Genomic DNA, 13,345 nt, shown 5'->3' with positions numbered 1-13,345 from the left:
ATCCCTGTTTATTCTGGAAACTGACCACAAACTCCTACGGAGATTTTGAAGGGCACAAGGGCTTCTTGTGAAAGCACAAAGGAAAGAATAAATGACTAAACTGGTATGTTCAGAAGAATAGGTGGGAGGTTTGTACCTAAGCACATAAGGCCACAGCCTCCTTTTTCAACATGTACAATCGTAGAATCAGAGAATGGTTTGGGTTGGAAGGGACCCCAAAGCTTTTCTCATCCCATCCCCTGCAGGGACACCTTCCACTAGAGCAGATTGTTCCAAACCCCATCCAACCTGGCCTTGGACAATTCCAGGGGTGGGGCTGCCTCAGCTTCTCTGGGCAACCTCTGCTAGGGCCTCGTCACCGTAACAGGGAAGAATTTCTTCTGTATGTAGGATTTCTTTAAGCTTTAAAGTCCTAAAGCAGAGGCCACCTCAGGCAGGCATTTACGGATGTAAAGGGTCCTTCTCAAAGGAAACTGTAAAACATGTTCAATGTTCATTAACCTTTCATATGCTGTTCACTGATTACGGAGTGCTTTGAAGAATTTTTAATTAACATAAATTTTAACCAAAAATATTGCAAAGCCATTGTTAATACTGTATGTAGGCACAGGGCACCTGACTTGTAAAGCTACCAGAAACCTAATCACTTCTGATAATATTTGCCACATTTTTTCTTTAAATAAATACATTTTAAGAAATCATCAAATGCCCCTGCTTTATTTTACCACGGCAACGAAATAAGCACAGTCACAAGCCTGTGCTTCTGTTTCCTATTACATTAATTTTTCCTACCCTGTTCCTCCCTCAAAGCAGTGAACGTGCAGGCAAAGTAATCCTGCCATTGCTCCAGCTCTATGGAGGATACAAACCTGCCTGCAGCCTCTGTCCCTCTGCTACTAGGCAGTCACTGCTGCGCCCAGGTTCTTTATTCACCGTTGTAACAGAAATACTTGCATTTCTTTCTCTTAAAAAGACACCTAACATTTCACTAGATGGTATCAGCACTTCCAAGTGCCTGTAAACCAGACTCCCCAAGCCCAGCCCATTAGCAGCTGCTCTGTGAGTGGCAAGGAATCCAGAAATTAATTGCCTACCTTACACCGCTTCTCACCTGGTCTTGGCTACTTCCTTTCCTCAGGCTCTGGCAAGAAACCCAGACATGAAGCAATTCCCCAACCACAATGACAGCCATGAAAAGCTATTTAGGCTGCTGACAGTTCGGCCCGTATCATTGGGCAGTCTGACTGAATTAGGATAGAGAATTTTAGGCTCCCCACACTCTTCTGAGCAGAGGTAGGGTGCGTTATGTTCCTGTCTTGTGGAAACCTGGCACGTGGCAGAATGGGAGTTGGGTTTGTGCATCCTTTGCTGCTTACTCCTCTCCTTACCCCAAAAAACTGGATGTGAAGCTGCAGATGTCCTTTTTACCTGTATTGGGGAACAAAGAGGTGGCAAATCCCCACCATTAATAGCCTGTGCAGACAGACCAACAATGAAATACAACTGTACTTTGGTAGCAGGGTGGGGGGCACAGCTTCAGTTCTGGCTGGACAGCTGCACACACATTGCCTCAAGTAGCTCCTCACTCATCTGAGTATGAGTATCATCAGGAACAACTATTAAACACCCAAACTGCTTTTAATTGACCAGCAGTAACTCAGTGTTTCGCTCAGTACTTATAAAAGGTCACAGTTCTGTGTTTTCCAGTTCTGACTAATAGTACCCACCACCTGTAACACCTAGAAGTGGCAATATTGCTCAGCTGCTTTTCACATCTCTCTTTAGCACATGCTATTAAGAGACCATTTACCTAATCAGTTACACATTGAAAAGTATCTCTAGTGTCTAAACGTACTCTAAAAACTGGATGCAATGGAGGAACTACTTCCTGAAACTTGTGGATGTGCTAAGTCAATGACTGGTCATTGACTAAAGGCTGGAGCACTCACCTTGAGCTTTAACACTTCAGCTGATCAGCATATGTACATGAGTAAGTATTGGTGCAAAGGATTGTCTTCTGCTTCAACTGACAAACTGCTGGATAGCTTTTAAATGAAAAAATAAAAAAGAATAAAATAAAACGTAATAAAATAAATAAAATCTGTATTCCTCCAGACCCAGGGGAACAAACAAGCCAGACCTTCTGGACCCAAGCCCCAAGCCCTGCCAGTAACACACACAGCACTAAGGGATGCACAGCATGGCTGGGTGCTTAGGTTACCAACTTCTGAACTCAGGAAAGAAAGGAGGAAAAGGCAAACTTCTGGATTATTTAACAAAGTAATTTCAGCAACGATCACTCTTGGTAACTTAATGGAACAGAGGAGCAAAGTCCTCTGCCCAGAGACAAGAAGTGACTGTGTATGGCTCAGCTCACGGCCACATAACACACTCTGACCTCAGTCTGCTGGAGCATCCTCCATATGGGGACAGCAGGGGCAACCTGGATGGCTGGACTCACCCTTGACTACCAGCAAAATGCTGAAACAGTCCTGACCTGGTGCTGTGCGAAAGGAAACACTGCCAGGAAGCATTGACGGGATCAGTTCTGAAAGCAAAGCGAGGTCCTGGCCTCATGCATTGCCCTGGTTTAACCACACAGGCAAATAGCTAAGAAATGTAACTATTTTCTGCTTAAAAGCCGCAAATTCCTTGGAGAAAAGGAAAACTCAATCTGACAGAAAGAAACACTCAGGCAATGGTGATAATCTGGCACATACTGGATAACAATCATTGCCCAAACGCTCCCAGAGAAAATTGAAATCAAAAGTCACAAGGCAGATGCAGAATAATATCTGCTGTGAAAATACATTATTCAGCCAGCACTGGTGGTGGAGACTTTTGGTGCAGTGCAATCTGCACACCCTGGTGACCACATATGCAGCAAGATGTGCTGCTTGGCATAGCCAAAGAGAGAGCAGCAGCCTTGCTTGGGAGGCATTTGGGAACCAGCGCCCTTACAGGTCAGAACTACTTGTTATGCCACTCTCACTGCATCGCAGCCTTCTGGAACTCGAGTAACACAGACCAACCCTGCCTCGGGGCATGCAAGAAATCATACGGGGACAAGCTGCAGACAAATGGGCCACTAGTCCATGCCACATGCATCACCAATGGCACAGCATATGCTCCCGGTTACACTGTGGGTCACATTCTGGATGGAGATCTGCAGTCCTCCATCTGCCTTAGAAGAGACAGATGCACACACTTTACAGCCAGTCATCAACTATTCCACCTTTACTACACAAGGGCTTTAGCAGACCTGCATTAACTTCATACTGCCTGGACATCTGTTCTCATGTGTTCAGAGGAGAAACGAGAGAAATATCTCACTGCTTGTTCCAAGGTTTTCTTCTCTTCAACTAAACAAGGCTCATGAGTGATACAGAAGGAATGAAGGAAGTATTTTTTTCTTGGAGCCCAACAATCAACCGACAAGACAACAAGGAAGCCTCTAGGGGACTTCTGACCACTGAGGTCATTGATATATTATTATTTTAGCAGTCATAAAATCACTTTTGTGATTTTCCTCTCCTTGTTTCTTGCCATTCCCCATTTGTCCATCCAGATACATCTACTCTCATGCATCAGGCTTCACAATCTGTAGTGCAGAGACCATGCTTTCACTGTGTTTATGCAGTGCTCATGCAGCAAGAAGACTCTTGTCTAGCAATGAGGGAGGCTTAGGGATATCTGGTGTCCAGTAGCACAAGCAGCTGACAGTTCTTAGCTCTTCCTCAAAAAAAATTTTATCTGTTTTATGCAACAGCCACTCCAAGTACAACTGCATTTTGCAAAGCACTTTTCTGACAGATTTCAGCCAGGCTAAATGATGGCTCTTCCTCTTGTCAGAGGAAGTATCCTTGCTTTTTGCTTTGCATTTGGATCAGAAAGCATCAAAGCACAAGGCTCTGCCTAATGACTTCAAACCAGAGGCCTCTGGATCCACTCTCAAGAGCACGTTCCCTCTCTGGGTACCTGCCTTGTCCCACCACAGCTTCCACCCTCTTCTTGGTGGATGCCCATTCTCAGCCAAAGCACAGCCATGGCCAGCCACTTGGGGATCATGCCAAAGCCATAACTGGGGGCACTGGGCAGAGCTGCCCACACAGCTGGCACAATCTGGCACCTCACCGTACCCGTGTGCTACACAAGTTTTGCTGCCACTGCCGTGTAGCTCACTGGTAACAGAAGATTCACAACAGATAATGGTTTAAATCAAATAACGTGATCTGAGCCCTGCTCTACTAACACAATTATCTCTTTACCTTTTCATTGCTTGCAATAATCAGGTAGTGGCAAGTTAATGAATTTCACAGCACATGTCACATATCACCTGGTTACATAGTTGTTTCTTCTGCATCTGCAACAAAATTAAGGGTAAGACTGTGAAATTACTGATAGAAGGCAAGTAACAGTGCCTACTCACCATGGGAGAAAAGATGCACAGACACAGCTCGGCCACGGAAAGAAAATCTTTTGTGCCAGGAATGTTTACCAGTGCCAGGTGCTGGTAAGCACTGCTCAGGGTGCTGCTGGCACCTGGGATGGCTCAAAGCTCCATGGTTTGTGGCAACAGCCAAAAAGCACGTGCCACCTCCTGAGGACCTCCACCTGTAGTATCCTGGGCAATTCAAAAGCCACTATTCCCTTGTGCCTTTGTCTACCTGGAGTCATTCAGGGAAATAAAAATACACTAACTGAATTAAGAAGAGAAATCTGTTAAGATACATTATTCTTAGGCCTCTGATGGAGAATTGAAGCACCATTAATTGCCTTCCTTCCTGCTCCTTTAATTCTCAGAATGAGTGTCCATACAGACTTCTAATGAGGTTTAAGTCATCTTCCTTAAAGGTAGCTTAGTTTAACTTTCTTCTATTCCTCTTCTAGACAACTTATGAATTACAGTATTAAAGCACGCTGACTCAAAGGATTCTTGCACTGTGGGAACACTTCCTGCCCAGAGTTTTTCAACAGTTAAAATCTCTGTGCTATCTTTTATGCCAGATTTAGTCTACTAGCCCAAATGGGTCCACAAAAGACATCTGTATAGATGGATGCAATTAGTTAAAATCTTCTCCTTCTCTTACTCAACAAAGTTATAGGACTTGCAACAACATGCTAATTCAAGTTAAGAATTATTCTAGTGACTTCACTCTAGTTTGATAAGGATTAAGGATTTGCCTAGCAATGTGCTTGTACTAATTTTAAGAAACTTGTTTCATCACTAGAGGCAAATTCCAGGAGACATTTATTTTAATTTAACTAACTCTACCTGAAGACATACCTTTGGTTAAGTAACCAGTATCCTTCACAGAACTGACTTACCTAATATGAGGTACTCTTAAAATGCACCATAACTGTAATACCCAAAGGGAATCTACACTCTGCAAACTGCCTTCAAGAATAATTGTGTTTAATTGCTATGGACAAAGTTATGGTTGTGTTCTGAAGAACCATTCTTCTGCTAAAGATGAGGGACAAGATGCACATTTAAATTACTATGACACAGTGTGCATGAGACAGGGTCACATATATCAAAGAAAAACTACATCATTTTATGTTGCTTTCCTGTTTTTCCACTGCTTAGGTTTACAAAACTGGCAACACAAGGTGGTGTAAAATATACTGAGAGCTAGTTTTGGAGAGTACTCAATCTGAAAATAAATTCTCTTTTTAGGTGGCAATTGACTTCCACAGTCCTTAGTTACAAAGAGGGTCCACAGGAGTGCAGAACTGTTGAGGTCTGTGCTGCAGAAGCTTGGGCTATGTTGCAGTTACTGCTGAACCAGCCCCTGCCAGTCAGGAGTAAGCACCAGTGCTCCCCAATCTCTGCCCCTAGAGACAGCAACAACATGAAGAAACTAAAAATCAAATATGACAAGTACTCCTCATCAGATGCTATGCCTTGTTAAAAATCCCAGCAATACAAATTCATTCTGGGATAAGAAACCTGTATCAGTTTAACTTCTGGAAACTGCACTTGCTGATAGAGACAATAAATAAACTAGAAAAAGAGAGAACATCGCACAGAAATAAATGTATCTACAAAATCCTCTGAAGTGTGAATCTTGAGGGCCAGATTCTCAGGTTTGCATGTATGAACACAAAGCAACAGAGGGCTCTTCCCTTTGTGTCCTGGCTGCAAGATTTCTTACCTGACTTCATAGGCTGGTGCAAACCACAAAAACAAACCACCCTTTCACCAGGAAGGAAGAAAACATCCCAGTTTATGCACACCCCAGATAAAGTATAGGTTTTTGATAAGGTGATTTATATTTAAATAAGGTCTACACTATATTCATTTATTGGTTTCCTCTTTTTGTGCCTTCTAAACCAGGAACTCAGACAAAGGTAAAGAGAAACTAAAGGATGTGGAAACCTCACACCCACACCACTTTGTTCAACCCATGCTTCAGGTCTAAGAGACTTAGTAACAAAACCTCCCAAAAGCAACCACCACTTGTGAAAACTTGTGGCCAAAAAGAATTGACTACAACTGGCATCACAGTGTTACAGCACCTCTATAGCTGCAGCTTTTTGACAGCAAAGGGTATTTTGTTTTTAACCACTATGCTGTCCTTAGATTGATGTGTGGCTGCTGAGATGGAAAAACAGCACTCTCTGCATTTCTCTTTCAGATCTTGCAATGTACTTTTCCACTCCTTTAAAATTGAAGGAAATTTGCAGAAGTAACGAAAAGGTCACACTGGGCAGCTTATTTTATCTTCCTCAGCAGAGAGAGACAACGGGCAAGGGCGTTTGAATGGAGCACAGAGAGCCAAAGAGGAAACCACAGGTTTTATTTTTTTTCTTCAGAGCTTGTATTTAGTGAGGCCTCATCCCCCAGCATGAAAGATACTGTTATGTTTTGAGAGGCTTCCTCCCTCAGCACAAGAGGTATCGTGTTGTGCTCTTCTTGGATTTTCAAATATGCCAGGCCCCCCTGAGAGATTCTGTGAATTCAAATAAACCTGACATGAACTGAAAGATGCAGATGAATACTCTTTAATTCTTCTCTTTCAGCTTTCTCAGACCTCAGGGGAGATAGCTGGAGATAAGATGTTCTAGTTTCAGCAGCCAGGGTAATCTTTGACAACATACTTTGGGAAGCAAGTTGGATAGCGGTAGTTTTGTTTTTTGGTTCTTTTCTAAATTCTCCCTCTGCTTACCCCTCTCCCTCTAGTACCCTCATTTAACACAGCCTGAGCTCCTGTGCATCATTCAGTGCTGAAAAGCAGTTTTAGCTCTTTTCCTTCCTTCATCCATAACTGCTCCTGAACTCCCTGCAACTTAAACAGGAGCATCCTGGAAGCACTTCGGTTTGTGCTGCCTGTGAACAGCCACAAAGGCTTAACATTTCACTTTGTGCTTTGTAACTGAGTCAGGCTGTGCTGTCAACTCACAGTTTGAGTGAGTTTCAAGCTGTGATAAAACTACCACTGACTGCCTGAACAGGAATATCATTCCTCCCAGAGTTCTCTCTTTCCCGAAAGATTGTTATTTCACCAGGTTACAGCATTAGTGAGAAGTAGCTCTACTGAACTGAAGAACCCAAGTCTAATAATTAACCTGAGAACTGATCTCTGCTCCTTTAAATGGAGCAGTTCCATTTGCTCTTTAAAAATTTTCCCTTTCTGTCCAATAAGGAAAGTGTCTTCTCCTGACAAAGTAGCAGAGCTTTTCCCCTCCATCCTGAGAAGCTAAAACATAATACCAGATGCACCCTGCATTAGTTCCCAAAGCTCTGCCACTTTAATCCAGTCTAACAGACTGGTGCATTTCAACCTCTGACATTACAGCTGTTGTCTTAAAGAACATGAGCTATTCCTTAATACATCACAGAGCTGCATGAGGCTGTCAAGGACAGAAACAGGAAATCTCAGCACTAAGTTCAACACTTGGTCCAGATGCCATCGCTGGCACCATCTATCCATGGGAGTCTGCTCCAGTTACCAAGTTTCTTATGGACAAGGTATTCACAGTGGTCACAAATCAGGATTAGACAACATCCCCATCAAGACACCATCTCTCAGTCCAGGAAATCAAAACCTGCAAGACCACCATGTGCTCATTGGACAGCTGAATTGCTCTCTTCCAGCCCTGTTAATGAATGAAGTTCAACTAAATTGAGAAAATTTCATTACGCCACTAATGGATAAAATTTGCTTTTGCTTAACATGACATTTGAATTCAGAAAAAAATCTTTGCTCTGAATTCCAACTACTGACTAACACCGCTAAGAACGTAAATAGCTAATTCCCAGATTTTCTTCTGACCTTTTCCCACAATTCCCATTAGGTTTTAAACCACAAGATTAGCAGAGCTATTGCCAAGAAAAGATTTTTACCATCCCCACCACACAACTGTAGGCAAAGTATGCAGAAATAAACACCCAAGGGCAAATTCCCTCTCACTTGGTTATTGATTTCCATGAACAACATCACAACAAGAATGGATTTGATCCTTTGCCCTAAACAGGCATCCACGGTGTTAAGACTTCGGGTTGCTGAAGAAAGCAGATTTGAAAAGAAAAAATCAGGATGGTACTTGGTTGCCAGCTCACCACCAAATCCATTCCAAGTCAGATCCTGCCCACAGCCAGCACAGACTCCCTAAAGGAATCACAAAAAGCTTGCAGCCCTGCCAGCAGCAATGCTGCTGAAGCCTGATTTAGAAGGGGCAGTCCACCTCACGCCTCAGAAGGCTGAGGCTGAACAACATCCCTGTGGAGAAGGTTTTTGCAATGGCTCTGTCTGCTGTGGAGTCTCTGGTGGCTGCTAACACAGCTGGCTCGTGACTCAGCCACTGCCAATCCCTCGGTGCTTCAGGACACATTTAAGTCCACGCTCCAGCCTTCCCCTGAGGCTCCTCTCCTCTCCCATGAGACTTCCATACTGCTGCCACTGTGGCACAGCCAGCCAGCAGTTTCAAGAAGCTTCTGGAAGGAGGGGGCTATGAGAAGGGAGACAAGACCAAGTAGACATTCCTATATGAAAAGCATTTTCTTCTGAGGCAATCAGGCTGAACTCACCATTAAACACACCAACAAATGGACACTGAGATAGCTGAGATACCACTGATTCCACTGAGAGGTGAAATCCCATTTCTTGACCCAGCAGACACAATCTTACTCCTTTCCTCCATTTTCAAATTTTGCCTCACTAGATTATCCTGCTCTTCAAAACAATTTCAGATAGAGTTAATTCATACTGTGATGAAGAGCAAAGAAACATTTATAAAAAAATCAGAAGACACAAAAATCTCAATTCCCTCACCCTTTAAAAATTCACCCATGGTTCTCTCTTCCCTTCTGCCTCATTCCTTTTGTCCACATCATACCTCATGCTTTAATTAAGCAAATAAAAATATCTTAAAATAGCCATTTGCCTGGATTTTCTCATTTTGTTTCTCCTACTACTACACACACAGAGAGAAAAAAAATCTAACACTGAATTAAAATACCAGTATCTGGTCCTAATGTGTTTTCATCTGGTCCTAATGTCACCAATTTTGATAGAATTTGGTTCCAGTGACCAAATATGACCATGATTCAACCACTGTTGTATTAGTTGTATATTCACTTTGATGCCTATTCCTGCTGTGAAGCTTCATATCCTGAACTGCTAATGCAGCAACACACAGCAACTAATGGAAATCATCACCACATACCTGCCAGCTTGCAAAACTTCATGTTTCAAGGCCTAGAAGCAAAGTAAGTCTGTGCCCTTACACTCTCTGAATCTTACAGCATCTCTACAGTCCCTACTATAAGACATTAGGTAATTCAATTATTACAATTATTTTATTATTTTATTACACCATTATATGTTGCATTATTTATTATTATATTCTGTTATTAGATATTCTATAATAGATGACATATTAATATAAAGTCTATTATTATTATTCTTATTAAGCTATTGAATAAATTAGCTATTAGGTTAATAAGATGTTTAGACACTAGACATTTGGATATTAGAATATTAGGATTCAGATATTATGACTACAGGAGCACAGAAGCTCTGGCATTCTGGGTAAGAGGTTTTCAATGAATGAGCAAAATCAGAGACAGTTTAAGAAGACTTAAGCAATACAGTTCAGAAAGACAGGCTGAGAAAAGTAACCAATTTACCTGAAGTATTAACAGCATCTGAATAATAGAGGGTGGAACTCTGGCTCTGGAACGGGATAATGCATCTTCCAGTTTGATATTGAGGGTAATTATATTCCTAAAATGCAGAAGAGCCAATTGCCGAACTGAGGGCTCCTTTCCCTTGGAAACACAAAGGAAGCAAGACAGATTATAATCAGTGTGAAAATGAATTTCAAAATCCTCTGTTCAAATTCCTTCCTCCACTCCTGAGGGATTACAAGAATGGTAAAGCTAAATGAAACACAAAAAAAAACATAACAAAGGACAGAGAGCAGCCCCCAAGCCTGCACAGTAAATTTGATTTGGCAGTAATGAACTCTACAGATGGTGACTGCATTTGACTGCATGGGAAGAGGATGAAGGGTTGGGGTGGGATGAGAGCTGGGTGAGATATGAATATTTTGTATTTTAACAGTTCATCACAGATTAAATTATCATGAGTTAAAAAAAAAAAAAAAAGCAGGGCTGCAAATTGGTTGAATTTCCATTATTTTGTAAGATTTGGAGTACTCCCTGTTTACTTTCTCCAAATTTGGCAGGAATCCTGACTCAGTGCACCTGTGGATCCTCTCTGTACAGCTTGAGAGCCTTTACCATAAAGCAGGAGCAGAGCTGAAATTTCATATTGCATTTTCAAAGCCATCTGTCTTGGGTTCAGCAATACCTTCTCACTGGGGAAGAGTCCCAGCTGAAGAACACAACTCCAGCTCTGGCTGCAGAGAATAACAGCCCCGCCTCGGGCAGAGCTGTGAAACTCTTCCTCTTTCTGGCATGAGGGGTTCCCTTGGGTATACCTGGCTGTAATATGGGAGGTTTGATATTCAACTGGTGTGGACTTATTTCTGGAATAAATAAGCCTGACCCAACCCATCCCTTTTCACTTCCTAAATTATTTAAACTGAAGTAAAGAAGGCCACAAATCTGCTTCAGTTGCTAATAAATAGAATTTACAAGAGCACAGAAGTACCAATTAGGCTTTTGGAAGAAACCTCAGAACATGAGCAGTGAGATCTATTTGAATTTACATGGGTCTTAGGATTCTTAAATCCTCAAGGTTCTTTTGGAAATTCAAGTAATTATTTTCATCTGACAGGGGATAACATGTTACTAAAATATTTTCAAAAGCCTCAGAAATACAACACAGTCTAAATTCAGACTTCATACCTTTAACTGTCTGAAGATGCAAATAGCAATATTGTTGACATTTGGGCAGTCATTTTAGGCATAAAGGCCACTTGAAAAAATGGGAGAAGGTTTCTGAAGTTTCCCCAGATATATTCAGGCACCCAGTTCCCACTACGATATGTAGGCATCTGTGATCAACTGCAAAGATCACTTGCACCTGTTTGGTACAGATTTCCTTGAGACTACAGTGATAAACAATACTCTCTGGCTATCACTACATTAGAAGATCAAGTACCTATTGTGAATTTAAAAATACTGGAGTCAAAATCTGTGTTCATCAAACTCCATTTACTTTTGCTGTCCACTTACCATAGCACAGAATTTGATCTCAGAAATACAATTCCATTTCAAAAGCAGAGATACTTCAAAGACAAGATTCACATTGCAGAGGAGGAAATGCATATATTTAAATCAACACAACTCCATTTATTTCACTGTGCAACACTTCAGTTTATCATTCATAGCCTTTTTTTTTTAGTGTGATTGGCAGATGGGCTAACCAGCCTCCCTGCACTCCACTTTTGTTTTCAAAGTTCTCCTTCATCTTTTCCACCTGAGCACTTCAAACCATTTGCATAAGTAACTTATTTTTATGACATGACTAAACAGAACAGCTGCACTGGGTTGGCCCAAATTGAGAGACTTAAGGATTGCATCAATCTGCTGATGAACCTGTAAAGTTGCTTTTTCTAGTTTTTCAAGATTCTATGATAATAGAGTAATTTTTTCACCTGCACAGGATAGAAAATTGCCTGCAGCATGGGCAGGACATCACTGAAGAAAAAATCCCAGGTTTCAGCTAAGGTATCCAGTAGCTTCTGCCCTGCAAAAACACAAAACAAACTAGTGAAGAGTTCTGGTTGTACTCAGCTAGCTGAAAAAAGTAAAATGTGCAGGAAACAATGTGAGCCTGCTACTATGTGCCAAGATGAATCATGCAGCAGCTACTATTAGTAGTATGGAAATAGTTTTCCATAGGGGCGTATCAGATAATTCAAAATTTGTGTCTTTTCAGGTGACTCATCTAAAGTTCTTAATAAAGTCAGAGTCTGAGGTCACTCAGGAAAACCCTGTGAGGAATGAAGAGTAATGGACCAGGTTATGTCTTCCTCTTGCAGTAATACTTGCTGGACAGGACTGTAGAGGAGAGGGGGAGCACAGAGCAGGTAAAATGTGGAAGCATTCAACTCCTGAATTGTTTCCATGTTGATGACTTTAAGTGCTTTCAGTGACAGATGTGGAGCATCATGCTGTACTGCAGCTGCTGGCTTGTGGAACACACCAAGGTCTTCTTTTCAGCCCCTTCAGGCGGGAGCTCTCTCTGTCCTGCACACTCATGCACCAGACTGAAAAGGGTGTTGTCCTTTTCCATTTTTAAAACATTTTTTAAAAATCTGTTTTTCATTAGTTCTAATGGAATACAGCAGGGAATGAGCTCCAAAAATTTCTAGCAGCTGTAACAGTAGTAGTAGTAGTAATAATAAAAACAATGATAGCAGCAGTAGTAATAGTAATAATAAACATGTGCTGGTTTTGGCTGGGGTAAGTTCCTTCCCAGCAGCTGGTAGGGGCTGGAACAGTGCTGATAACACAGGGATGTTTTAGTTATTGCTGAGCAGGGTGTGCACAGAGCCAAGAACTTCTCTGCCCCTCTCCCACCCCAGCAGCGAGGGCTTGGGGGGACACAAGGAATGGGGAGGGGACATGGCTGGGACAGCTTTTCCCAGCTGGCCACAGGGACATCCCGGACCACAAGGTGCCATGGTCAGTGGACAGAGCTGAGGGGAGATGGAGGGACATTTGGAGTGACTGCCTTTGTCTCTCAAGTCACCATGATGTATCATGGAGCCTGACTTTCCTGGGATGGCTGAACACCTGCGTGCCCATGGGAAGTGAGGAATGAATGCTATTTTGCTCTGCTCGTATGCATAATTTTTGCTTAACCTATTAACTTGTCATTATTTCAACACACTTTCACCCTTACAACTCTCTGCACCATTCCAC

General features: G+C 42.1%; 1 protein-coding gene across 5 annotated transcripts in view; it reads right to left on the bottom strand.

Annotated features, from left to right (window-relative positions):
• The window catches only part of PRR5 (proline rich 5), a 110,745-nt gene that overhangs the window by 26,370 nt on the left and 71,030 nt on the right, over positions 1-13,345 (bottom strand). For all 5 annotated transcript variants that reach the window (XM_085569707.1, XM_085569708.1, XM_085569711.1 and 2 more), the window contains exons 10-11: positions 12,073-12,164; positions 10,136-10,276 (exon numbers count right to left, since the gene is read on the bottom strand). In XM_085569707.1, coding sequence (XP_085425833.1) covers positions 10,136-10,276; positions 12,073-12,164 — 233 coding nt within the window. The remainder of the gene's footprint in view (positions 1-10,135; positions 10,277-12,072; positions 12,165-13,345) is intronic.

Source organism: Lonchura striata, chromosome 1A (genome assembly GCF_050655825.1).
Source record: "Lonchura striata isolate lonStrDom1 chromosome 1A, ASM5065582v1, whole genome shotgun sequence".
In the NCBI taxonomy this organism is placed as follows: Eukaryota; Metazoa; Chordata; class Aves; order Passeriformes; family Estrildidae; genus Lonchura; species Lonchura striata.
The sequence above is the reverse complement of the archived record's forward strand: the minus strand, read 5'-3'. Positions and strand labels throughout refer to the sequence as shown.